The sequence below is a fragment of the Crotalus tigris genome, unplaced genomic scaffold, assembly GCF_016545835.1.
Source record: "Crotalus tigris isolate CLP2741 ecotype Arizona unplaced genomic scaffold, ASM1654583v1 scf7180000018006.973166, whole genome shotgun sequence".
Classification (NCBI taxonomy): Eukaryota; Metazoa; Chordata; class Lepidosauria; order Squamata; family Viperidae; genus Crotalus; species Crotalus tigris.
In genome coordinates this window covers 96,347-123,582 of record NW_024096771.1, presented here as the reverse complement: position 1 = coordinate 123,582, position 27,236 = coordinate 96,347, and the positions used below count along the sequence as shown (strand labels likewise).

At 36.4% G+C, this 27,236-nt stretch overlaps 1 protein-coding gene across 1 annotated transcript in view; it reads right to left on the bottom strand.

Moving 5' to 3' along the window:
• PLXND1 (plexin D1) overlaps positions 1-27,236 on the bottom strand; it is a 137,487-nt gene that overhangs the window by 37,617 nt on the left and 72,634 nt on the right. Inside the window, exons 22-28 of the mRNA XM_039346542.1 lie at positions 26,297-26,404; positions 25,351-25,481; positions 23,158-23,356; positions 9,619-9,765; positions 5,278-5,434; positions 4,022-4,125; positions 1,493-1,556 (exon numbers count right to left, since the gene is read on the bottom strand). Of these exons, the coding sequence (XP_039202476.1) occupies positions 1,493-1,556; positions 4,022-4,125; positions 5,278-5,434; positions 9,619-9,765; positions 23,158-23,356; positions 25,351-25,481; positions 26,297-26,404 (910 nt within the window). The remainder of the gene's footprint in view (positions 1-1,492; positions 1,557-4,021; positions 4,126-5,277; positions 5,435-9,618; positions 9,766-23,157; positions 23,357-25,350; positions 25,482-26,296; positions 26,405-27,236) is intronic.

Below are 27,236 nucleotides of genomic sequence, written 5' to 3'. Positions count from 1 at the left end.
TGATTAAGTTGGACCAGTCCATGGTTGGAACCACTACTGACTCCAGTGTCAGAGAAGAGTGGCTAAAATCCCACAGAACTATGAGTCTGGGAAATGCCACTGCCAATTCAGGTACAGCAGGGGTTTCAAACTGCCGGCCCATGGGCCGGTTTCATCATACTGGAGCCGCGCCCACCCCATTGCCGGCAATGGCAAAAAAGCTCCGATACGTTGCTTGTGACGTCGCAAGTTTGACATGTCTGAGGTACAGCATCAAGGAACTTGGACAGGAACACTGCTGCACTATGGGGAAGATGATAAGCAAGCAGCAGCCCCAATTGGTCCCTTTGGTCCAATCTGTCATTGAGGATCTCACTTCCAGCTATGTACAAAATTATGAGATGAAAACTGCCCTCCCCCTTGCCTTCTTAAATATAGCCATATTGATTATATAGGTATAATCCAGTGGTTCTCAACCTTTCTAATGCCGTGACCCCATAATACAGTTCCCCATGTTGTGGTGACCCCCAACCACTTATACATCACCGGGTGCCAGGGGCGTGGCCAAAGAAAAGGGGGAAAAATGGCGGACAGCCTTGTTTGGCGACCCCCATGAAATGGTCGTTTGACCCCAAATGGGGTCCCGACCCACAGGTTGAGAACCACTGGTATAATCGATAAAATAAAGTGAAGCTAAAATGATTAATGGAGGTCTATTTGTCCTCCAGGTTTGTATCTTCAGTTGGTTTTCCTTTTCAGGGGCTAGTCAGTGATAAATTACCTGTAATCCTAGTCATCAATAGAAAGTTTTTTAAAAAAGAGAAAAAAAATTGTCATAGATGAGCATTGATGAATTATCAGTGATTTTGGAGCACAATTTTTGTTGGATCCAAAGTGTAATGGAATCTGAGGTTTCCACCTCCTAACAGAACAAGGGAAATTTCTTTAATTGGGATCGTGGCTGGAGAGGCAGTGTTGAATCTCCCTTTCCTTTCGGCTGTGCTTCCTTGTATCCCCTGGACGCACTCTTACCTAACCTTCCCCCGTCTAATTCTGCTTCCAATTATAAAGTTAGCTCACATTTATTTCTGCCTCCAGAATGCTTTGCTCAGCAAATTTGAAGAAAAGCCTTAGTATTTTCAAAAGATGCAATATCATTTTAAAAAATGAAGACAATGTTACTTTATTGAGCCAGACTATCTATGATACTCAACTGTACATCTTTTGTTTGGGTAGAGGCTGCAAATTAAGTAGAAGACTGAGAAACTAGGGAAAGAGAGAGGATTCATACCCTTCTCCTCTCATGCTATCTTTTATTTAAAAAAAAAAAAGATTTCCCCAATTTTTTTTGTAACTTCCATTCTTCACAAAACCAAATTGGGCTAAACCACAGATGTCTGTCACAGTATTTAATTTTTAGTTAATGAAATAGAATGTTTAATAATGATAATAATTTTAAATCCTCCCTGAAAAATCCAAGGATACTTACAAAATAAAATGAGTGTCAACTTACCTCTACTTAAAGTGGTGTCTTTTTTATCTGTTAAACTCATAGCTAGGGAGGCACCATCAGGGATCTATGAGCCAGAGGGAGAAGCAAAGTCTTATTAGGAACGAGTAACAAATTACATTGTGACATTTCTGCAAAATGACTGAGAGACATTTACTAAATACATTTAGCAAAGAGTTATAATCTCCTGTCTTAGGATACATGCATTTTTCTGCAACTTGCTGCTGACAAATGCTTACGACTCTCGCCTTTGTCTCCTCTGCCCATTATCAGATTTTTAAAATAAAATGGCTGCAAATTAATTTCATTGATTCTAGAGTTATCAATGGCTTGACTAATTTAACCACATTATGCTGCATCACATCTTTAATATGCATATAAGTATTAAAGAACTCCCATTTTACATTTTGATGGAAATATTAAGATATCTGCAGAGACAACAATGTGAATTGAGTGTAGTTTACCCCTTAAGCACGTAAAACTGAACATGCTGTCACTTAGGAAGAAGACCACATTGTGCAAAGAGGGACTTTGTAAATGCATACAGAAGCTTATATTGTACAAATTGTTTCTCTATTTTTCTTATGCCTGTGGAAAACATTACATCAGAATAATAAAAACACGGTGGATTTTGCACAAAAGATCTGTGAACAGGAGATGACAGAAATGTAATATTCTGATAACAGGCGCTCTCTGCAAACTACATATGAATTTTTTGTTATACCATTTTCTTTACGCATTCCGTAATGGGAGCTTTTTTGAAATACATATTGGATTACAGACTAGTTCACAAACATAGCCACCATAAGACTGGGTAAACATAAAAGCTTAAAAGTAGGAAGGGTTTAATTGAGATCAGGTACAGATGTAGAATCATAGAATCAAAGGGCTAGAAGGGACCTTGGAGGTCTTCTAGTCCAATCCCCTTCTCAAGGCAGGAGATCTTATACCATCTCAGACAACTGGTGGCCCAATCTTTTCTTGAAAACCTCCAGTGATGGAGTGCCCACATCTCTGGGAGGTAAGCTGTTCCATTGATTAATTGTTCTCATTGTCAAGAAATTCCTCCTTATTTCCAGACTGAATCTCTCTCTGACGAACTTCCACCCACTACTTCTTGTCAGATACTACAGAGAATAAATCAATGCCCTCTTTCCTGTGACAGCCCTTTAGGTTTCAGAAGACTGCCACCATGCAGTCTGAATGAAGTACTCCAAATGTGGTCTGATTAGTGCAATGTAGAGAAGTACTATCACTTCCTGCAAGGTTGAAGCAGCCTAGGATTGTATTGGCTTTTTTGGCAGCTGCATCACATTGCTGAGCCATAGTTAAGCGGTAATCCACTAGCTCCTCTCACAGTTACTACTGTTGAGCCAGGTGCCTCCTATTCTATACCGATGCATTTACTTTTTCCTGCCTACATGCAGGACCTTATTTTTCCCACCACTCAGCTGCCTCTTGCTGGATAGGGTCCAACGCTCAAGTCTGTCAAGAACTTTCTGAATCTTGAGTCTATCTTCCAAAGTGTTGACAATTCCCTCCAGCTTGGTGTCATTTTCAAATTTGATGAGTTCCTCTTCTATCCCCTGGTCTAGATCATTTATAAAGATGATGAAGAACACTGGGCCCAAGACAGAACTCCACTGCATGCACGCTTCCCTCCACATAGATGTAGCTACATTGAGGACTACATGCTGACTGCAGTTGGTCTGCCAACTGCGAATCCATCTGGTCGTGGTACTGTCTATCCCACGCTTTTCTATCTTACCAGGAAATAGGCTGTGGTACTGTAAAAGTAGTGAGAGCCAGTTTGATGTAGTGATTAAGGCACGAGGCTAGAAAATGGGAGACTGGGAGCTTTAGGCACAAAGCCATCTGGGTGACCTTGGGCCAGTCGCTTTCTCTCAGTTCTAGGAAGCAGGCAATGGCAAACCCCTTCTGAAAAACCTTTCCAAGAAAACTGCAGGGAATTGTCCAGGCAGTCTTTGAGAATCAGGCACAACTGAACGGAAGGAAAAACCCAGAAGTAGTACATGCTCAGTCCCACGGCTATTGTATGAAATTAGTATATGCGTGTGAAAATGCTTTGAAGAAAGGCCTAAATTATATGACTGTCACTTCAAATGAATTGAAATTATTTTTCACAAAGGAAGTTTAAAAAAAAGCAGGCTTCTTTTGTGGGCAACCCGTGCTCCCATAAGACATCAATGCGAACTCTGACACTATTGTTAAGAAGAGGACTGGCATGATTTTAATTAGGACGGATGGATGGCAGCCACTGGGAAAAACGAAGCTTTTTCTTCCACGGCAATATCTTGTTTTGCATGAAAAGTGTTTAATTAGTCTTGATGTGTTGCAATATTAACGAATTTCTCGCCAGGGCAGATGTCTATTCCCCAGAAGGTCTTGTGGAGTTATGGCAACCTTCCTGCTTGCTTCTACTAATCCTGCTTAGGAAGCAGATCGTGGGGCCTCTGAGGAAAGCCAGGCTGAAAGGGAAAGAAATTCTTGGAGCAATGATACTTTTTTTACCTTATAATGTCCTAAGGTGTTCAGTTTTTTCCTGCCATCTTCCATCACGGAAGTGTCATCAAGGTCCCGGAGGATGTAACTGTCAGTGCTTGTGGCAAACCATTCTAAAAAAAGAAAACGGAATAAAAAGTTACCTGAAATACAGCAAGTGTTAGCAAGAATATAAATCGCTTTTCTTATTTTGATGCCACATTTTGTGATTTGGCAAACGAGTACTCCAGTAGCAAGCATTTTTATTCCATTAGACTCACATGTGAGTAACCATGGTAGAAAATCTTTTAAGAGCATTGCAAGTAGATAATTTGTAATCCCTGTTACTCTTTGTACTATCTATATACCAATAAAAATACTATCACACTTAAACTTTGCAAAGAAAAAAACACCCTGATTTCCAACTACCTGGATTTAAATAAATATACAACAATTGCTTTTGCTCAAGTACAGTCTAACCCTGAATGCATTTATACAGAAATTCTATTAATTTCAAACATTTCAAATTCAGTTAATTTCTGAAGCACAACTTAAGAGAACGTAAATAAAGTTACAAACTATTAATTAATTGTAGAGCTACCATTTTTTTCTGACTTCAACCAATTTTTTCAATTTCCTCAAAACTTTTTTTTTTAAATTTCAGAGGAGGGAAACTGCTGAGCTCCCTGTGAAAATCACCATTTTCTCTATATTCCCTAGCATTTATATCTGGAAATAAAGCTTATTACCTTTGCTTCTGCCAAGATCTCCTTTTTAGTTTTGGGCAATGATTAGCAACAGTACTTTATGTTCCTGTTGCTGTTTCCCTGAATATGCTGAATAAGCACAACTAGGGGCATTCCTGAGATTTAGCCCTCAGTGTTTTATTTGATGGCTTGGTCCTTCAATAATTAGTGCCATCTCTATTAAATCTTTTACCCACACACATGTACATATGCGCGCGCACACACACACACACACACACACACACACACACTCCACCTCAATGCAACCTATCTCTGTCATTTTTTGTTCCTGGAAGTTCTAGGTTTGGTGATTATTTTGCTTGTATGTAACGTAAGCACTCTTAATGGCAAAGTGAATTTTTGAAAACAAGCAAAACAAATACCAAATCTCTTAAAACACTGCTTAATTCCCAAGCAGCTGATCAAAGAAAAACACTAAGGGCAGATATTCCATGTCTGAATGTTATCTTGTATATGATGAGCATTCATATCCTAAAGATAAAAACTGGTGCTTCTCAACAAAAAAAAAAACTTACTTACCTAGATCAACATCTTCCACTCTGGGCCATTGGGAGTATGGAATATTCTTGCAAAAGGCTTCAAGTATCTTCTCTTTAACTTGACTGAGAGTATCTGTATCCATCACCCGAACACTCAGAGAGTCCATTCCACAGCCTTGGAAAGACACATTAAGATTCTGTGGAAGGAGAAGGTTGCTAAGGTTGTAGGTGATATGCACAAGTTATAAGCATGAAAAGCATATGAACTATAGACTCCAAGAATCCTTGGCAAATCTAACTACCGTATATTAAAAGAGAGAGGGATGGCAAGAGGTGAATGTTAAAGCTAGTGAAAAGCACTGATTTATAGTTCAGTAAATTGGTATTGACTGTTTTATTCAAGGCGGTATGAGAACATTGTTAAGTTCCCCTTGAACTGTCCTGTCTATGAACTTAAGGTCTGAAATACAGGAACAATATCATGCAGTTGCCATTTTCTTCCATAAATTCATTTTGTAGCACCAGTGAATATGGGTACAATGATAATTTACTTTGCCTTAGAATGATTATGAACTCTCTCTCTCTTTCTGTGTGTGTGTGTGTGTGTGTGTGTGTGTGAGAGAGAGAGAGAGAGAGAGAGAGGGAGAGAGATGTAACATAGATCTAGTACATAATAAATGACCTTGGCTCTTCCCTGGGCTAAGTAGAAATTACATTTAGCAACCTGAGCTTCTGTGTCTTCTTGTTGCTACCACTGCTGCATTGACATAATTCTCATAAATATAAGCAGATAAAACCTAGACATGTGTCTTAACTTCACTACTTCAGACTGCAAATGAGGGTTGATATGATGAAATACTTCCCTACAAGACAACCCCCCCCCACATTTTAAAAAAAAACACATTAGGGAGAAAGCTTTGCTAAAATCCCTCTGCCTGGTCTCTTAGCTTATTAAATATAGTTGGATTTTAAAAAAATACAGAAGAGCAATCAAATACATCTTTAAATGCAGCTGGACATGACACAGTTTAAGAAAGCTTTACAATTTATTTTGCTCTTTGGAATAATAAGGCCCATGCAGCATTTGTAGCAATAAGAAGATATTTATGAGAATTTGCATTTGTAAATCACAGTGTTCTCTCTTAAATTTTTGTGCTCCTTTTGAATTAACTAGCTATAATATACTAGCTAGTTGATTCAAAAAGAACAAAATACCTCAAGAGAGAAAACTATGTTTTTTTACCATTTGGGAACAGACATTAGCTGAAGATTACGTTTGACAACTGAACGTGTCAAGATTCTATTCCTGAATATTTAATTCAGGATTTTATTCCATTAAAACAATATTCAGCTAGAAGCAGTGTGACTACATATAATCAGGTACAGTATGTTCACAAGAAATATACAGAAGTGTTCCAAATGTATAGTTGGTGATATCTCATGAATATGATTTCACAAGAGCACTTTTTATTTGATTGTTATTCTACCTTTGTTCTTGGATGAATTTGAGGTGGAGTACGTTTCTTTATGCTCCCACCTCCTATTTTGCATACTACAAAATGTGACATGGGCTGGACTGAAAGAGAATGATTGGCACATAGAACTCCCAGCTGGTTTTCATGATCAAGGCATAACAGGAAACATGACCCCCTGCTTTCTAATCCAATACCTTAACCGGGAGTCCCCAATCCCCTGTCTGTGGACTGGCACCGGTCTGCAGCATGCCAGCAAGTGGGCCGCACAAACAAGCAAAGCTCCATCCTCTGGTCCATGGAAAAGCCTTTCTCCATGGTCCTTGGTGCCCAAAATGTTGGAGACCTCTGCCTTAGCCAGCAAATCAAATTGGCTTCCTCTTTTGGACAGCAAAATACTGCTAGTCCTTGACTTAGGATCACAACTGAGCCCAAAATTTCTCTTGCTAAGTGAGACAGTTGTTAAGTGAATTTTGCCCTATTTTACAACTTTTCTTGCAATAGTTATAAAGTGAATCGCTGCATTTGTTGAGTTAGTAACGCAGTTGTTAAGTGGATCTGTCTTCCCCATTGTCTTTGCTTGTCAGAAGGTCATAAAAGGTGATTACATGACTCTGGGACACCACAACTGTCATAAATATGAGTCAGTTGCCAAGCAGCTGAATTTTGATCACATGACCACGCAGAAGCTACAAGTGTGAAAACCAGTCATAAGTCACTTTCTTTTAGTGCCATTGTAACTTCTAATGGTCACTAAATGAACTGTTGTAAGTTAAGGACTGCCTCAATGCTGTCTTTTGAACTGCATACATTCAATCCTACATATCTGAAATTCTGATAACCCAGAGCTATGGAGAGATGGGAAGTTTAATGAATTATAATTATTGTTACGATACCACTGTTCCCTGACCTCAACTCTTCAATATACCATCATAGGTACTGCGAGTTGTAGACAGTTCTGCTTGTGTCCTGGGAACATTTTTTATATATGTATTTTTAAAAAAGAATCAATTGTGGACTGTTTGTGTGCTCTTAATGATATCTCTGAATGGAACTGTCCATTCATTTCTATTTCAGTCGCTAGTAAACAAAGACTAAAATACATTTTTCCAATTTATTCATATGGATTCATGAAAGACAAAGCTGCCCTTCAATTCTGCACCGTAAGTTATCATTCAGCTAGGAATGGGTATATGGCAGTAAGGCAAAAGGTTCAGTGCCCCAAAGCTGTTTCCATTTACACCCATCCTAACTTCTGAGTGAGCCCACTGATTCTGGGACTATTCTTCAAGATTTACACAATTGCAGTCAAATACAGAGTTTAATTTTCATTCTGCAGACATTTTTACTACTGCATTTACTAACAGGCTGAATTTAACACATTCCTCCATCGAGTACTGGTTCAGGAATTCTGGGAATTGAATTCCATGAGTCATAAAAGAGCCAAGGTTGCCTACCCCTGGCCTAGTATGAACTAGCTCATAAAAAACATAATTTTTCAGTAGAATTATAAAACATCATAATTTTTCAGTACAATTCCTGTAATATTTGTAATAAAACCTTGAATAACTACTGTGTTTTCCCGAAAATAAAACTCGGTCTTATTATTATTTTTTGCCTCCAAAAGAGGCACCAGGTCTTATTTTTGGGGGGTGTCTTTTCCACGGTCTCACCTCGTAGTGGCGGCACCAACAGCCCCGCCCAGCTGACCCACTTCTTCTGCAGCTGAAGGAAATGCCTCACAGCTGAGAATGGAGCTTTGGATTGATGCACGTGGCCTGCATTTCGCTATCAGAAAGGCCTCTGCAGCCAATAACCGAGCTACGGATTGAATCAGTAGCTCGGTTCTTGGCTGCAGAGACCTTTCCAGAAGGCCTCTGCCAGTGAAATGGAGGCTGGGGGGTGCTGCAGAAGAAGTAGGCTGGCAAGGTGAGGCAGGTGTCGATTTGTGTGAGGCCTGGCTGCAATGGTAAGCGGTGTGGGGCATGTGGGGCAGCTCCACCCCCTCCCTGATCCTAGCTTGATTTTTAGCTGTGCACCTCACCCCAAAACTAGGCTTATTTTTGGTGTAGGGTTTACATTAGGCCCACCCCCAAAAATCAAGCTAGGGCTTATTTTCGAGGTAGGTCTTACTTTCAGGGAAACACAGTAGTAACTGTTTCCATCATCTATGAACTGATAATTCGATATATACTCTGTTTTTCAGGTCTTAGCAACACTGATATTTTAAGAATTGCATATTTCATATATGTTTGCACAATTGCTACCATTTGATATATAGAATAGGTAGTAAAATTTGGAGAATAGGTATCTAATCTACATAATTCCTAAGAAAACTGTACTTTGAGTACATTATGATTTGTCAACCTCAATGATTTTGTGTTTTGACTAGTTATCTCACTAGACATGATCCATTTTCAAGACCTATCTTTTATAGTACACTTGTTGGAAAATATTCCCCTCTGTATTCAGCACGGTCCTTCAATTCAAGGAGAATTGGGGCTGCTATTACTAAAAAAACAATGACTTATCTTTTTTGGAAAAAAAACCTCTGAGTTATAACTGAAAAAACTAATTTAGTTTGGGAAGAAGTTTTTCAATCTCAGGGGAGCCTGCTAACTGAATGAACACTTAGAAAAATCATGATTTGATCCCTGCTGTCCCTTTTGTCTCTGGTCACAGCTTCAGCCACTTTGTCTATCAAGGGAATAAGTAACCTTAGTGGTGGTTGCTTAGGAACAGGATGCATTTTTGAATTTCAGAACAGAGATAACACACTCAAAAAGAGGTATCAGCCTTTTTGTTGCATCAAACAGGCCTTCAAACCTTAAGGTGTCCTGGTTACAAAAGCCTCATAGGCAAAGTAACAAACACATTTTTATTAAAAACAAGAAAAAGGAACTTCTTACCCTTGGCTTTGCTTCAATGTTTTCTCTCAATAACCATTCTTCATTAAGCGTATATCTTGCTTTTCCAGTGATGGCATCAATAGATCCTTTATTGATTTGTTGTTTAATAGCACATAACAGCAGGAAAAAAGGCTCCCCAACTGTTTCCTATTAGATGAAATAACAAGCTATGATTTTCTGAGCATAAACTAACAATGGACATTTTTTATAACATTGTCCATATATGCAAAGGGTAATTCACACTTCTAGTTGTAATACTAGTGTATTATAAAGTAACCCAAAAGAGCTACTTATCACTCTACAAAAGCAAATGAAATTATTCACTTATGAGAAGATTTAAGAACCAATATGAAAGCATTCAGACTGAAAAATTATAGTACAGGAACAACTATACAATTTAGCTTTGTTCAATATCCTGTACAACTACAATATTTATATGGACCTCTACAGAGAAGATAGATCTGGGTGAGGTGATCCAATGGTTTCAGGTGAGCTTTCATCATTATGCTGATGATCCCCAGCTTTGTATCTCCTGCCTGAGCGATGCCCTGGACATCTTGTCTCAAAGCCTGGAGACTGAGGAACCTGGATGGGGCACTATGGGTTTAGATTCAACCCAAGCAAGACTGTGGCTTTGGATGCTTCCTGGATAAGGTGGCACTGCCTTAGATGAACCTGGTGTGCAATTTGGGGGTCTTCTTGGACTCACAGCTCCTGCTGGAGCAGGTGTTAGCCATGGCTAAGAGGGCATTTGTACACCTTGTGTGTACCAGTTGCACCCAGGACAATTTGTTCATTGTCTCTCATGCCCTTGTAACCTCCCATTTGAACTACTGCCACATGATCTACATAGGGCTGCCCTTAAGGAACATACAGAAGTTTCAGTAGAATGTAGGGATAGAATGTAGCTGCACGGGTTCTAAATGGTGTCAACTACATGATACATGTAACACCGTTGCTTTGGAGACAGCATTGTTTGTAGGTCTGTTTCCAGGTGCAAATCAAGGGGCTACTTGTCAACTTTAAAGCCCTTCATGCAGTGGTGAGATTCAAATATGGGAACAACTGGTTCTCTGCGTGGATGCCACTTCTGGAAGTTCGTTCTAGGCTTGGGCAATAAAAAATTAGTTATCGGTTTTGCCGAAGTGGTGCGAACTGGCTGAATCCCTTCATGGCTTGGGACTGGGTTATCTGAGAGACCATCTTCTTCCAGTTGTTTTATCCATCCAATCTGGCCCATCAGGATTGATATGCTCTGGATTCCATCAGTCAAGGAACGTTGGCTGGTGGGGGCCAGGAGATGTGCCTTCTCTGCTATAACTCCTGCTCTATTGAACATTCTCCCTCCAAAGATTGAATAGATCTTACTCTGTGGGCTTTTTGGAAAGCCTTGAAAACCTGGCCATGTGCCAGGGTCCAGGGCCCCGGGTATATGAATGGGCCTATTTCCTGGTTATGTTGACAACAATGGATATGTCTTAGCTGTTACTGATATTTAATTTCTTTTATGTATTGTGTTTTAGCAATTTTAACTATTTTTATGATTGTTTGCTGCCCAGAGTCACTGGCTTGAGGTGGATGGCTATGCTAACTAACTAGCTAACTATTTAAAAAATGAAATTTCCACAAACTTTTAATTCAGTACTTACTTTATATGGCAACATTCAAATTGGATAGCAGTAACTTTATTAACATTTTGTGTATAGACTTTTGAAGAATCCAAAAGGAATTTTTCTGATTAAATTCATATCAAATTAAGGAAGCCCTCTTAATGTCATTAGTTAATAGTAATATTTGTTTCATTCATTAAGGGGTATATTTACTTTTGTGATGCAACTGTGCCTCTCCCACATGCAACCAGGTGCATACACACTTCTGAATGTCTAACTGCTCTAGTATAACTATTATAAAAATGTTTTAGAATTCTACATGGTCCACATCTGTTCAAATTCCTCCACTTGATGGGTACACATCACTATAGAAACAGGTTATTACTGGCTTTCACTCAGTTGTTCTTGGCAATATAAACAAGGCTGTCCATGGGTGTATACTATCTGTTTTGTAGTGCCAAGATTTAATTTTTCATCAGCATAATTTCTTCTGATAAAATGATAATAATTCTAACTTACTCATTTGAAGATTTTGCTAACACTTTGTTAGATGTTTACTTCTTACTGGAGTTGTTGTTATCAATTTAACTTGTTTTCATTTTACTCTTTTAATTTTGGTTTTGGATACATTTCACAACAGCCGCATTGCTACTAGATGAGAAATATGCTTATTTAATTTATAGGGATAGAACAGAAAAATATTAATGTCTCTAGATTCTAGAAGTGGTAAAGTGGTATTACATGTCAGATTATGATATTATATCATTCTCATTTTGGAGGGAGAGGTTTTTTTTCAGTATTTACCTCCATTTATCCACTATTTATCCATTTTCTTTCAGAAGGGAAAAAAATTAAATAGTTGGATAATCAATTCTGAGGGATAGCAGTAGGAACTCTCCAAGCAGTCCAGAAACACCCTCCTAGGTTAGTGTATTTAGTACTATTCCTTTAGCTTTGCTTACAAAATTGGAGAGAATAAAATTTCAAGAATGTTTGCTGAGAAAGCTGATTTTGCTATGAAGCTACAGTGGCCTAGTGAGTAGTTATACACTAAATTTAGACCCAGGCCTCTGAAAAATCAAGGTCAGTTATGCATTCTGGATCTGCACTAAACTTCAGATTTAAGTTCCTTCTCCAATACATCAACACCCTGTCCTCCAACAAACAAGGCTAAACCTCCACACAAAATCTATTAAAGTCTCAGAAACAAAATATGTGTCAATCATAAAGCTACTTCCAAAGCTAGTGAATGTGCTTTATGAGGAGGCCACCCTGACAGAACTAGTATTTATTGCCATGGCATCACATATACTGTTTTTGATTAAACAGAGTGCATGAATTTTTTCTACTTTGTTTTGAAAGATACTGCTACAAAAAAAGCTAGGGCTTTTCAGTTACTGCTGCAGTATTTTGCAACAGGTTTAATGGCAAGGGTTACTACTGAAGAAAGAACAACTACACTACATGATATGTATATACATATACATATACATATATATATATTCAATGATGCAATCTTCGATCTCCGGGAAGAGTATACTCCAGTTATTTATTGTTAAAATAACATTTAAAACAATAAAAATAGTTATATAATCTTGTATATAACTGTTTTTATTGTTTTAAATGTTATTTTAACAATAAATAACTGGAGTATACTCTTCCCGGAGATCGAAGATTGCATCATTGAACAAATATGCCCGGGATTTGTATTTATATGCCCGGGATTTGTATTTTTATAACCATTAAAGACATATATATATATATATATATATATATATATATATATATATATAATATATATATATATATATATATATATATATCTCAAAAAAATAAAGGGAACACAAACGTATAGGATCCTATATATATATATATATATATATGTAGGTCTTTGGTTATTCGGGTTTTCTCCCGTGTAAAATTAGAAGTGTCTTGGTGGGAGAAAAGTGTTTTACGTGGGAGAAAACCCGAATAACCAAACACCAAACACCCGCGAAAACCTCAGAAAACACACACACACATATGTAGGTCTTTGGTTATTCGGGTTTTCTCCCGCGTAAAATTGGAAGTGTCTTGGCGACGTTTCGACGAAGTCTCATTCGTCATCTTCAGGCTGGTGCTTTCAGCTTCTTGCTTCTAGGAGCAATGTGTGGTTGTAGCTGTTTCTTCCTTTTAACTGCCAGTGGGGGTATGAACTGATTGGATGGGAGCTTGGCTGTGTTCTGATTGGGTGGAGGTGTGCTCTGATTGGCTAGGGGCTTGGCTGTGCTCTGATTGGCTGGGGGGTTGGCTGTGCTCTGATTGGATGCGGGAGTGTTCTGTATGGGTGGGGGCTTTGTTGTGCTCAGGTTTGTCTTAGTTACAGAGGGATTAGAGATGGTGAACTGCATTGCTGTTGTTTGGCTTCGCGTTCGTGGTCGTGGGTTTGGCTTCGCGTTCGTGGGCTAAGAAACACATTTAAAAATGGAGAAGGAAATACACAGAAAACAATTGCTGATGAAATAGCAATGCTTGGAATGTTTTATAAAATTATTGTGGGAAATAGTTTTGGAAATGACTTGGATTTTTTTGTTAGAGAAAATGATTAACAGGCTTTCTTAAAAGAAAAAACATATTTTTCCACTGTGTTTGTTTTTTTAATAAGACATTTTGACTTGCGACTGTAATATGGTTCCTTCAAAGTAATCCTGAACATAAAAATAACTTGCATGAATAAAAATTGCAAATTGGCATCTTTCTTTCAAATGTTCCTTATATGATGTTTTCAAGCTGCTTCTCTATATGCTTCAACCTAAATGGTCACTTGAAAAACATAAAATAGAATATCACGCAAATTTATATGTTATTCTTATACTGAGACAACTTTATGCTATGCTATAAAGTAGCTGGTTCAAGCACAGCATGTTGTCCAAACACAATGTATTGTGTTAATTCTAGAAAGCAAGGTTTTCATGGTGTATATCATCATAATGTTAGAAAACTTTGTATACCATCTAAACTCAAGATTATGGAACCGTGTTAAAATGAGCTATAAAATGCAAACAAAAAAAATCTATTATGTTTTATTCTAAAAAATTCAAACAGTTGCAAAGCAAGGCAGCCAATATGTACACTGACTATGTAAGTCTAGACCTCTATGGAGAAACACCATAATTTCTTTCTCACTTAAATACAGAATAAGTTCCTTACAACTTCATATTTTTATAAACATTATAGTAAATGAAAAACCTTTTGTTCAGAACCTACTTTGTTAAATGTTACAGTATATCATAATTTAAAGAATATTGTTGGCATTTGTTGAAATATAGCTATAAGACATTGATTTATACCTACCACAATTAGCACAGATCATGGTTATACATACATTCAAATTCAAGTTACCTAATCTTTTGCAAACTATTATTTAATAACTATAAGCTTCCTTAACCACAATTTAAAATGATGTCAGAATTGAGGCTTTCAGTTAGTTTGTCAGATAATTTGTTTTAAAAACCATTTTTGAGTGTATATTAATATCTACCTACCTACCTACCTACAATATTTCAGCCAAAATCTGAACCAAACAAGAAAAAAAATTACCCTTAAAGGTCCAAACTAGACTTGACAATATTTATATTACTAAGTAATACTACATAAGAGCCGTGCTGGTGCAGTGGTTAGACTGCAATATTGCAGAATAATTCTGCTGATTACAAGCAGTTCGATCCTCACTGTTCAAGGTTGACTCAGCCTTCCAACATTCCAAGGTCAGTAAAATGGGTACTCAGATTATTGGGGTCAATTTCCTGACTCTGTAAACTGCTTAGAGGGAGCTTTAAAGCACTGTGAAGCAATATATAAGTCTATTGCTATTGTTACAGTAAATTACTGTCTCAACTTCTTTACTTGGCATGAGAATCCACATTCCCACTGATCATGAGTATCCTAGAGCAGTGGTTCTCAACCTGTGGGCCGGGACCCCATTTGGGGTCGAACGACCATTTCACGGGGGTCGCCAAACAAGGCTGTCCGCCATTTCCCCCCCCCCTTTTCTTTGGCCACGCCCCTGGCACCCGGTGATGTATAAGTGGTTGGGGGTCACCACAACATGGGGAACTGTATTATGGGGTCACGGCATTAGAAAGGTTGAGAACCACTGTCCTAGAGTATGAGAAACATCAAGATGGGAATTCCATGGAAGAGATTCATCTACCTATGTATTCACATTGTTCACACATATACACATTCACACTAATAGTACCCATAGCTTTGATTAAGTCTGATGAATCAAATGAAGTCTTGCAGATTGACAACAATGAAGGACTGAGGTTAGCCTAGTCTAGTTTACTCTCCACTGAGAACAAAACGTATTTTTTTAATTAAATGTTGAACAGCTTGATTGGGACAACAAAGAAGGTAGGCAGAATCTAACATAAAGATACTTATTGAAATATATGTTTGTCATTGCAGTTTCCTTTTACTTATACAATGGATAACTACGACTGACTATTTTGAAAGTTTGCATTATTAGAATGCTTGTGCTTCAATTTTCTGTTCTGCAACACAAATGGATAGAGTATTTGGGAGGGCATTAATGTAAAACAAATGTGTACATCATGTAATGCTAACTTATGAGGAAAAATGTAAGCTGCAGGAATTTTTTTCACCACACGATTGTTAGGGACCGTTTGCAGCAGCTGTTTCAAATAGATGTTGTGATTAATGGGGATAATTGAAAAACAAAAAACAGATCTAACATCAGATATGTCTCATGGCCTAATGCTACAAGAGAGTAAGTTAATATCGGTACAAAAACAACTTACATAAGTGGATTTGTTTCACAGAAACAAATTAGGTACATTTTGGAGCTATCTGACTAGCATATTTTATATATACAGTGTATATAGGAACCAATTAAGATGATGCATATAATTTTTTAAAAAAACCATTTCTCTACTGGAAAAAGGAAAAAGCCTTCAACAATGACAAAACATTATGATTTATTTTCTGTGATTCTAGAAATCTGTTGAATTGGTTTTTGGAAATTAAAAGTATGGGTAGAATTAGAAGTTATGGTATCAACAGACTGAATAAAAATCTCATTACAGTTACTACATATAAATGGGCCGCTGAGCAATGAAATGAAAACACTGTGGAGTTATAGTTCCACAGAACAAAATTGATTTTTGGAAGTCTATTCTGAATTTTCATTCATTAACATTGCCCTCTTCATGAAAGAGTTTTGGAAACAGATGATGGAAAGCAAATGACTGATGACTCTCTTGGACACCTATCATCAATCAATATGCTGAACTGTTTAATTTCATCAAGAAAAGAACTTTTCTAGTTTGCTATGTCATATATTAAGGAGTAAAGACTGAAAATGAGTAGAGTGTTGGGTATTAAGAGTTTTATAGCAAGGTATAATATTGGTTACTGTGATTGTTTATTCCTGATCATTACCATCTTTCTTTGGCAGCTCAGCAGAAGAAAATTTTTATATTGAATTCTTGGCTCCAACCAGAAAATGTAGAGATCCAGGAATTGGAAAAGGTGTGCAGAGAATCTGGATAGCCACAATATCATCCACAGAAGAGTGAGCAAAACTCTTCCTTCAGCTATTAGATAAAAGGTCCTGCTAAAAATAAAGGCAGGGTTTTTTTTAAGACTTTAGGCTCACTATAAAATTTGAAAAATATTTTTTCTTTACAGCAGAATATTTTTAAGAAGATACTACCACTCACAATTGATATTCAACACTGGTACCAAAATGAATCTCTTCATGCTTGGCGTTCTACTACCAAAAAAAACGATAATGATTTTTGAGGAAAAAAATCTGCTGCTGCAATTAGACCAGAGTGAGCTCTAAAAAGCAAGGACTTACACAGATCAATGAAAGCCATATCTATAAATGCTGGCTGCTGAGAATCACAGAGTATTGGAATTGGATAGTTAAAGATATTGTGAAAAAGTGGTAAGAGTCACCTTTAGTAAGAAAATTGGAAAAATATTTATAAATGTATTTATCTGATGGTCCTAACCCTAACCCTAACCCTAACAGTTTGTGGTCACCTCCAACATAACTCTCCACCTTAGGGAACCCAATTTCAGCAGCATTTGGATATATCCTAAACTAAATTCAATGCAGCACTCTTTGTCAGAGGTCTGCAATTTTTCAGGTTTTTTTTTTCAGTTTTCAGTTGTGCTTGACTTCCTTTACTAGTTCCAAAGCAATAAGAAATGTCATTGCTTTATGTTTCCTACACAGCAAATAGCTGGATGATTTACAACTATTCCCAAGTCTGAAAAGGAAATAGATTTGTGATGCTTCAAACACCATCTAAAATTATTCTTTCTGTGCATAGGATAATCCCTGGTATCTCATCTAGGAGGATTAAAAAGATGCTTATTTCGGTTCTTATAAGTAGGTTCAAAATCTACAGATTGCATTCAATTAAAACAGAGGCTTATCAAGACAGCCACCTTACTATGCTTTCCTCCAGTTTGTAAAGTAGCCAAAATACAGTGGCATAATTTGTTCCATTCAAACAGCCAATCTCGATTCTTCCTCAGAAATAAATCTCTTTAGCAGTGCCATCCCTACAGATTTAATAGAGACAAGTGAAGGACAGCAATTCATTGCTGAATTTCCTCTCCCACTAGCATTTCTACATTTACTTGCTAGATCAGAAAAAGCCTACACTCCCAGCAGGGTTACCCAAGGAGTGAAGGTTGTGTCAGTTGCCTGGATAAAGCAAGCAAGCATTTATATTTTGGCAGCAGGGATACAGAAAGATGGATTAGAAATGGATTGTTGCTTTAATGATATTGATAAAGGCAATAATTTCATAGTGCGTGGGAGAAAGCAATGGTAAACCACTCCTGTGTTTTACTGAGAAAGCCACATGAACATACAACATACTGTGACTGACAATGTAGTGCTGCATGACAGGCCTCTCAGGGTGGACAGCATTGACTAAGGTAGTGACTTCTTAAAGACCTGAGGATCCTCTGGAGTACTAATAGCCTTTATGATATGATCAGATTAAAACTGAGATTACCATGCAGGAAAAAAAAATCCAAAGACAGTGAAAACATGAAACTTAAGAACATGGAAAAACACAACATAGTGAAAGAAGAAATAAATTAGTTATGCACCGATATTTTACATGACTGTAGATTGAAGTGGACTGGAATTGTACATATTTCAGTTAGAAGATCATACTCAGGACATGAAAAAAAAAAGGAATGGCAAGAACAGTACTTGTCCACAATGTAGTCAGTGACTAAATAATGTAAATCATTCTTCATGGACATCTCTTTAAGATGACAAGTTTATGTTTTAATCACTGATGAAGAAAAGGAAATGATGAGTTTTATAGTCACATTCAATTTGAAATAGACAGAACGTGCTAGCAAGATTAGTTGCTTGAGGTTCATGATTGGCATGCTAAAATTAGAAACATTAAGGAGGAAAATATAGTTGGGTTGTATGGCCAAAGAAAACTAAAATGAAGTAGGAGAATGATTTCTGCCAATCCAATGATTTCTTCATTGCTAACCCAAACTTAAACAATTAAAATAATGCCTATATACATTAACAACATCAGATGAAGCACAGAGAAATCAAGGCAGAGTTCAGTGATAATAACAAAGATGTAGCCTATGTCTTTCTGTCAAACAGAACATGAATTGCTCACATGCAGATTTTAAATTAAACCAAAGTGGAAGAATAAAGCCATGTTTCCATGATATGATTTTGAACATATACCCACCATTTTCAAGGAAAACATCAGCAATCAGTTTGGTGTTTCACTCATAGGGAATCAAAGGAATTGTGGAATGAAAATAAATACTGTAAGTTGTTAAGGATGAATATGAAAAGAGACTGTCAAAGATTAAAAATAAAAAAAACAGAAGAAAGTAACTGGATAACTGAACACATGGTGGAAATTGCCAGGAAGATAAACCAAAGCCAAAAAAGACAACAATCTCATGAAGGAACATAATAAAGAATTCCAGAGGCTGTTAGAAGAAACAAGAAGCAGCATTATGACATCAATAAAGATGGTGAGAATGGAAACAGATACAGAACTATCAAGAAAGTTTTCCAAAAAAATTATGAACTTATATGGAGTTTCCAATCTCAATTTAGTGTGCTACGTGATGCCAGTGGACAGATAGTATCTAATTCACAAAAGATGGAAGAGCATATGAAATTCTATACCAGTGATGGCAAACCTTTTAGAGACTGAGTGCCCAAACTGCAACCAAAAACCCACTTATGCATCGTCGAGTGCCGGGTGGGTGTGGCCCATTGGGTGGGCGTGGCTGCAGTGGTAATGGCAGACTGGGTGGGACTAAAAAGTTCAATCAATCAATTCCAACTTTGCAAGATCTTTTTTTTCCTGCGAGAAGTTGAAATTGACTGATTGAACCTTTTTTTTTTTTTTTGCACACGGCGGCGGAGGCCTAAAGCGAAAAGGTTTTATAAAATCCAGATGAAGGCCTAGGACTGGGGCAATGGTGCACGTGCCCACAGAGAGGGCTCTGAGTGCCGCCTCTGGCATCCGTGCCATAGGTTCACCACCTATACAGTGCAGATGTCAACATCCAAGATATCTTAGGAAATATTCCATACTTACAAAAATCTCTAGTATTACAAGATGAAGTTAGATCAGAACTCTGATCAAGGCCATATACTTTCTTCTTATTTATTCAACCTATATGCTAAGGGGTGTAGGAAATGTGCTGTGAAAATAGTTTTTCATCACTGTTGTAAGTGGAAATGTTTGCTATCTAAAGTAGATAATAAGCAAGGTCTACCTGTACCACTGAGTGTGAACACTTTCTCTCTAAACATCAGATGGAAAGGTAGCACTGTCTCATCCTTGTTAAAATCAACACTCTTTCAAATTGTCTACTTTACTGGCAGGCTATTTCAGATTCAGCCAATCATATTCCTCTGCAAAATACCAAAACATTACTCTATTATCACACCTTACATGAAGAATCAATGTATGTCTACAACATCTGCCTTTTTTCCCCCCTTATAGCTAGGATAATCTCAGATTTAAAAGAAGGGGGCAGGATGCACAAATTATTTACAAAATAGTTCATGTTTTAGATTAATGGTTAGGGATTTTAAACTATATTTCAATTTCCTACTACAACCCTTTTATCTTTTATCACCCCTATATGCTTCAAATACTTCCTTCAAACAAGTCCCTTGCCCTCATATGCTCATAAAATAGGATCCATGGTATTAAAAATACTAGTCAATGCACAATTCTTTCTTCACTTGTACTGGAATTAAGGTATTGAAAGAAAAAGAGGCTTGAAAGCTGCAGATATTAATTTCTTTTATAAGATATCCTACTCAAATCCCATAGGATAAAACTTGATTTCCTTCCAGAAAATTATATACTGTTACTTTATATTTCCCTTCAGGAGATATTAGGCTGTCAGCTTTGGTGGTATCAGATTCCAACTGAGTTCTTTTCTCTCAAGAGAGGTTTCTGCTTTCTTACAGTGACTTTATGCAAGATCAGTAGATTTTAGCACCACATTTAAAAAACAACAACAACATGTTTCTTACTTTTCCCTATTCACAATTTATTGAATAGCTAACATCAAGCATAAAATGGCCTTTTGTTTAGCACTGAAAACATCAAGCCTGGGGGCCCTGATAACATGGAAAGCCCATATTAGGGCTTCTTTTAGTGATTGTAAGTCCTCTTCGGCTGCTACTTTGTATTATTTTAATTTTTATTTTACTTCTGGTTGTTTTTTTTTATTGTTTTCATTGTGCGCTACCCAGAGTCATGTATATTAAAATGAAGGGCCTATAAATATACTAAATAAATTAATACAGGAATAATTTGATTTAAATTTTAGACCCTGAATGTCTATAATCAAATACTATAAGTATTTTCTTTAATGAGGGAATTCTAGGTAAACATATTTTATAGTGTTGCTGTTTGATAATTATAGCATTTATACCACAATCTTTGTTAAAGATAATGTAAATGTATAAACAAAAGAAAGGAATGAGTCAACACTATGTACATTAAAACTACAGTCCATGAGCACTTATTCGAGGGAATTAAGCATTCACATAGATGAATGCTTTACTTTTAACAATCTCCTTTTTTTAGGTACAATATGTTCTATTTTGTTTCTGCACACACAAACATGTGCATGCACTCACACATGTGTACTATTCTCTTTGGGAGCAAGGATAATGCAGAAAAAGAATAAAAAGTGATAGAAAAAACTGAAATCAGGCAAAAAAAATGTACAAGTGAAAAATGTGTTCATCTTTGTACATATATTTATGCAAATAAAAATTCTTTCTCATTTCTGGCAACAATTTTCACTAATCCTTGAACCAGTGTAAATAGTTCTTAATGTTCTCGCACTATTATGTATTTTTTTACTTGGTTATTACTGCATAATAAAATTCAGAAAAATGTAAACATGAAAGGATAACTATGTTCAAGCATACATATTATTCAGATTTCTTTTTTTAAAAAAGGCTGGTTTTTATTAATGAATTTTCCCTGGGAAATCAAAATATGTCTGGCATAATTTAGTGGGAAAAACTTGTAAATGCACACGTAGAGTATTTACCAAATGAAGGATTCCCAAAATAATTTTATAGGAATTAGAGAAATAGTTGAAAGAATCCTGTGTGTATGAAGACAATGTACATTTAGGGTAAGCATGTTTTAAAATTTAAGTTACCTCTGAAAATATCTCTAACCTTAGTTCTTCAAAGAACACTAAAACTTGAGAATTTCTTGAAAACCAGTATCTGCTGAGATTATACAGACAATATTTGTATGTTCAGCTCATTACTGAGATTTGCATAAATAGCTGCAGTTTATACTTGGATTATTAGGTTAGCCTGGCTATGGAAATATCAGTTAGTAGTTTTCTAAAAGCAGACAAAGCTTCTTGAAAAGAAATGTGGCCAATGTGAATAGTCTAAATTAAATTATTATTATAAAACGTGAGTGATTCTGAAACAAAAACTGAATACTAAAGAACTAAATACAGAAATTCCACAGCATCACCAATTAGAAACCTTGTTTTTGTGTAGAAAAGATAATCTTTGCAGCTTAAAAAATCTGCTAAATATTAGAATTAAGTTGCCATACACAAGGCCTTTTCTTGGCATGCAAATTACTTTTTTAACTACATTACAATGATAAAAGTGATCTTCTCTATATTGCAACATATGAATTCCAGTGCAGCATTGAAAGAGTTATTGCTTGTTGAAATCTTTACTCAAATGCTCAAATACACTGTATTTTTAAATTGCCACAGCTGCTTATGTATTAGCTTTTCTTCGGACTGTTAGCAATTCAATAGTTCTTCAGTTTTCTGGGTGGTCCAGGCAGCTCACAAACTCTAAGTTTTATATGTCCAAAGGTATTGTTGGGAACGTTGAGTAATAATGACATCTCTAACTTATTTTTTCTTGTGGAGTAGTATAAAAATGCATGAATACAACAATACCTGAATGCAGAACAACTAAAAGCCTATGCAAAACTTCCAAATGATATTGATAAATCCTCCAATAAAGTCAAAATACAAGTTGACATATCAGACTAATTTAGTACACTACCTGTTCTTATGATTTGAAGTATCATAATAAGATGATAGAATGTTACCTGTCCTAAATTTAAATTAATAACTTCAGGTTTAAAATGTATCCAGGATCTATGATTTTTTTTTTAAGAAAAAGAAAATGATATTTCTGTCTTGTCAGTTTTTCATACTTTGACAACACTGAATATTAGATAACGATTTATTAGATAACTAGTATTAAAGTGCATAAAATGGAAAATTATATACTGAAGGTCTTAAATGTCCAGTCTTTTTTATACACATCCATAAGGATACCTGCCACAATTATGGAAATTTTCACTTCCCAATTTCTTACTCTGAGAAAGCTGTACATGCAGATGGACATCCAGTTGGTCAGCATCTTCTCAACCACAGATTCTGTCCTTCTCAACATAAGCTTGGGGTTTTTAGAAGCAGAAGCATCAATGAGATCTACTAAGAGGTCCTTCATGATGCTGGTGTAGTACTCCAGTTTCCCATGCAATGCAACGGTAAGCAAGGAGGCCAGATTGCATCTGAAGAAAGAGTTAATGAATAATAACTGAGACTGATAATACAACATGCAATTCATCAATCAACATGAACAGAAATTAAAACCATGGTAACCTTCCAAATTGCTTTCACAAAACTCCTCAAAAGTGTTGATGTTTCAAGCCATATGTATCACAGCTGTGCATAATCACATTGTATTATGCCACCCTTTGACAGAAATGGATGCCAATTGTTACAAGAAAAAAGGGATAATAATAGAGAAGGTTAACACCTGCAAGTTGAGCTACAGCACGGCGATGTTTTTAAAGCAAGACAAGAACAGCAGGAACATTTGATTTCTAAAGAAAGACATATTTCATTGCAGATACAGCTCTTGTTCAGATCTACATTAATGATAAAAATGGGAATGGTTCAGGGAATGGTCTTTATACTTAGCTCCTTTGATATTTCTTATTTTTTTAGTATAAGGTAATATAACCTGTCACTATCTGTGATTCTGCCATTTCTAAATTTGAGCAGCTACAAGACATTTTCCGTATTATCTATTTTCTGTGTGGTTCAAAATCTGATGTTGTGGGTATTGAATGGTTCTTCTCACAAAAGTTGGCAAGCCATATATGCTCAACTTGTTGCCATCAAGGCTGCTCCCCGTGTATGTTTAAAAGTTAGCGAGGCAAGGCAAGCTAACACATTGTTTCCATTTCACATTATTGCAGGGGCATTGGGGTAAAAAGGTCAATGTGGGATTTGGACTGCCAAAGTTATCTCTGGAATAAAAAGAGAACTAGAGATTGCCCACAAATACTCTGGGTTGCAGATTTTTGTGAGTAACTGGCAGAAATAGATATTTTTGCGGCCTCATGTGTTCACCTGGGAGTTGTGGGTTCTATCAAGTTGTAAATGCAGCCTTTTATGGCCTCAGGGTTCATCCAAACTTAATTTTTTTAATCACTTTTTGTTTCTTTAAGATTGAAATCCTTTGGAATCACAAATCTGCCAATTGCTGGTTGAGGTTCTCTTCCATCCGTTTAACAAGAAAGAAAATTGTAAGTCCTTTATTTTTTTCTTCAGCCTTTTTTTCTTCAACAAAGAAGAAATCTATTTAAAATAGATTTGGGAAAGTTTTTAAATGCTAAGGCTCTGTGAAATAGATTTAAAGAAAGATTTAAAGTTAATCAGAAAGTTACCCTTGGGTAGGAACAAAATCCGTCTTGTTTACATTTCAAACTCAAAACAAGATTTTTTAGGTTAATTACTAGAGAACAAGATGGCTACTTTAAAGGAAACATTTGGTCTGTGGGTTTGTGAAGGGCTTGAGTTTTTTAACATTTTATTTCAGTTCTTACTGAAGATGAACAAATTCCTTTCCAGATTACCAAAATGGACTTTAAGATGGTCTTAAAAATTACAATCCAACTTTACAAATGTTTTTATGGCGGTAGTTAAGCGAATCAGACTGTTGTAAGTTTGATTCCATTTTCCCCAATGGGTCTTTTTTTGCTGTAAATCAGCAAAAAAGGCTGCAAATTATGGCCACATGATTGTGGGATCCTGCAACCAATTATAAATATGAATCTTTTACCAAGCACCTGAAATGGAGACATGTAATGGGGGAGGTGGGGAGTGTCATTTTATAATGGCCAGTAGGACTTTACAGGCTGTACAGGACCCTCTCTGAGACTGTCGTAATTCAGAACAATCATTAAACAACTAGTTATATGTACAGGATTATCTCTATAGTTACAAATAATTTTGTTATGTAACATTCATAACCAGCACTGTGTTCTAGTTTATTAAATAATTAAATAAAACATTTATTCTATAAGCACAAATACTAGGTTTAAAAAACACAGAGCAACAGTACAGAAAAGCATAGAAAAAACATTCTATTTTTCAGAATGTTTCTGATGAAAAAAAATCAGGGTAGACTCATCTAATTTTTCAGAATAACAGCTGTAGCCAGCTTGAATTAAATTTGTACTATCTCACTTTAGCTTAAGTTTTCAAGGAGTCATACCTGTCTCGCACAGCAAAATCTTTTTGCTGCTCAAGAGCATGGACAAACACAATGAGAAAGTGCTTGTTGTTAAGTAAGGTAGAGAACAATGCAATTCCTTCTTCCATATTTGGTCTACAGTTTTCAGGAATCTAAGGAAAAAACGGCAATCTGGATGAGAAAAGAATGCTTCATATTTTTTTTCTTCACATAGTGTACAAAATAAACTTGCCAATAACCACACTGAAACCAATATTAAGACATACCACCCTAGTATGCAAACAAAGGAAATTAATATTGAATTTCTTATTATTAACCTAATTAATCAGATACGTATATTATCTGATTTTTAAACTAGATGTTTGAACTCTATTATGTCAAAGCTCCTCCAATTTAGTCAGAACCCTTTTAACAGTAAATCTAATAGAGATTTCATTATGATTTGTACAAAAAGTAGACTATTCTCCCACTTTACCTTAAAGAAAAGAAAGCAGCAATAGAATTCCTTGCATTTCACTCAGATACTTTTTAATATTAAACTTGAATCACTAAGCACTATTTTTAGAGTAATTGAAGTAGTAGCCATGTGGGCTTATATCAGACTGAATTATTTGGCTAAAATGAATTACTTTAGACATTATGGACAAGTACTACAGATATAAATACTACACATAAATCAGTGATATTAACTAATCTCTTCAGGAATAAATCAAAGACTGAATATACTGTTGCTATATTTACACTATACTATGTATTTTCACAAACATATAATATGTTCCAATTCTGTACAAGTCATAAAGAGATTTCACCAGTTTCTTCTATTTTCTTGAGAAGAAACTTTACTAGCTACTCTGTTTTTTCTTTTCCAATATCCCAAATATATCATATTCTTAAGCACTCATAATAAAATGATCAGTACTATGGTGGATATAATAGATTAAGCTGAATTTATCGAAGAATTACATACTTTCCATTCCCCCAACAATAATGGATGAGTTTCTTGGATTTGAGACCCCATCTGGGAATTGAGGTGCTGAGAAGGCAGTATGTATCGCTCCTCATAGAGAGAAGAACACTAGAAAAAAATAAACAAAGGAAGCAAGAATTTTGAATTTAGCAAAACAGAGGTGTAATTTAATTCTTCATGTCTTTACTAAATTGCATTGTGGGAGGACAGCAGCCCCCCCCCAAGAAGGAAATTTTAAAAAGGCAGAATATTATATTTCCCCAAAGGAATAATGAAAAGTTTTAGGCAAAGACAGACCCAAGTCTCCCTCCCCCCAGCCAGAAACTCAGCAGAAACCAGGCCTGTAGAAATGCAGATGTGATAATCCTTTCAGAAAGGCTGGCGCCAGGAAGCTTGTAGCTAATGAGATTAGAAAGACAAAGACCCCTAAAATCTACATTCCCCCACCCAAACACTAAGGACAGGAAACATGACCTTTAGGACATAATAGGATTAACCCACCACTACCAAAAAGGACACACTCAAAAGAACTTCAGGTCAAAGTTCATGCCACAGAAACAGGAACTCCAAACACAAAAGCCCAAGAAGGTATAAAAACCCATCACTCCCAGCTACATTGGTCAATTGTTCCAGAGCCTCGTGTCTTATAGTTCTGCTCTTCAATAAACTACAACCTTCTTTCTAAAGCAGTCTCCGTTTTGTTTACTCTCAGCCTGGACTGGACCCTGATGAAGACTTTTCTTTCAACAGCATGCTAACAGAGCATTAATATTTAACAGTTATAAGGAGATGTCATAATATGAGACCACTCATTAGAAAAAAAATAACAATAGCACTTAGACTTATATACCACTTCATAGTGCTTTACAGGACTCGCTAAGTGGTTATAATAATAATAGAGTTGGATGTGACCTTGGAGATCTTCTACTCCAACCCCCAG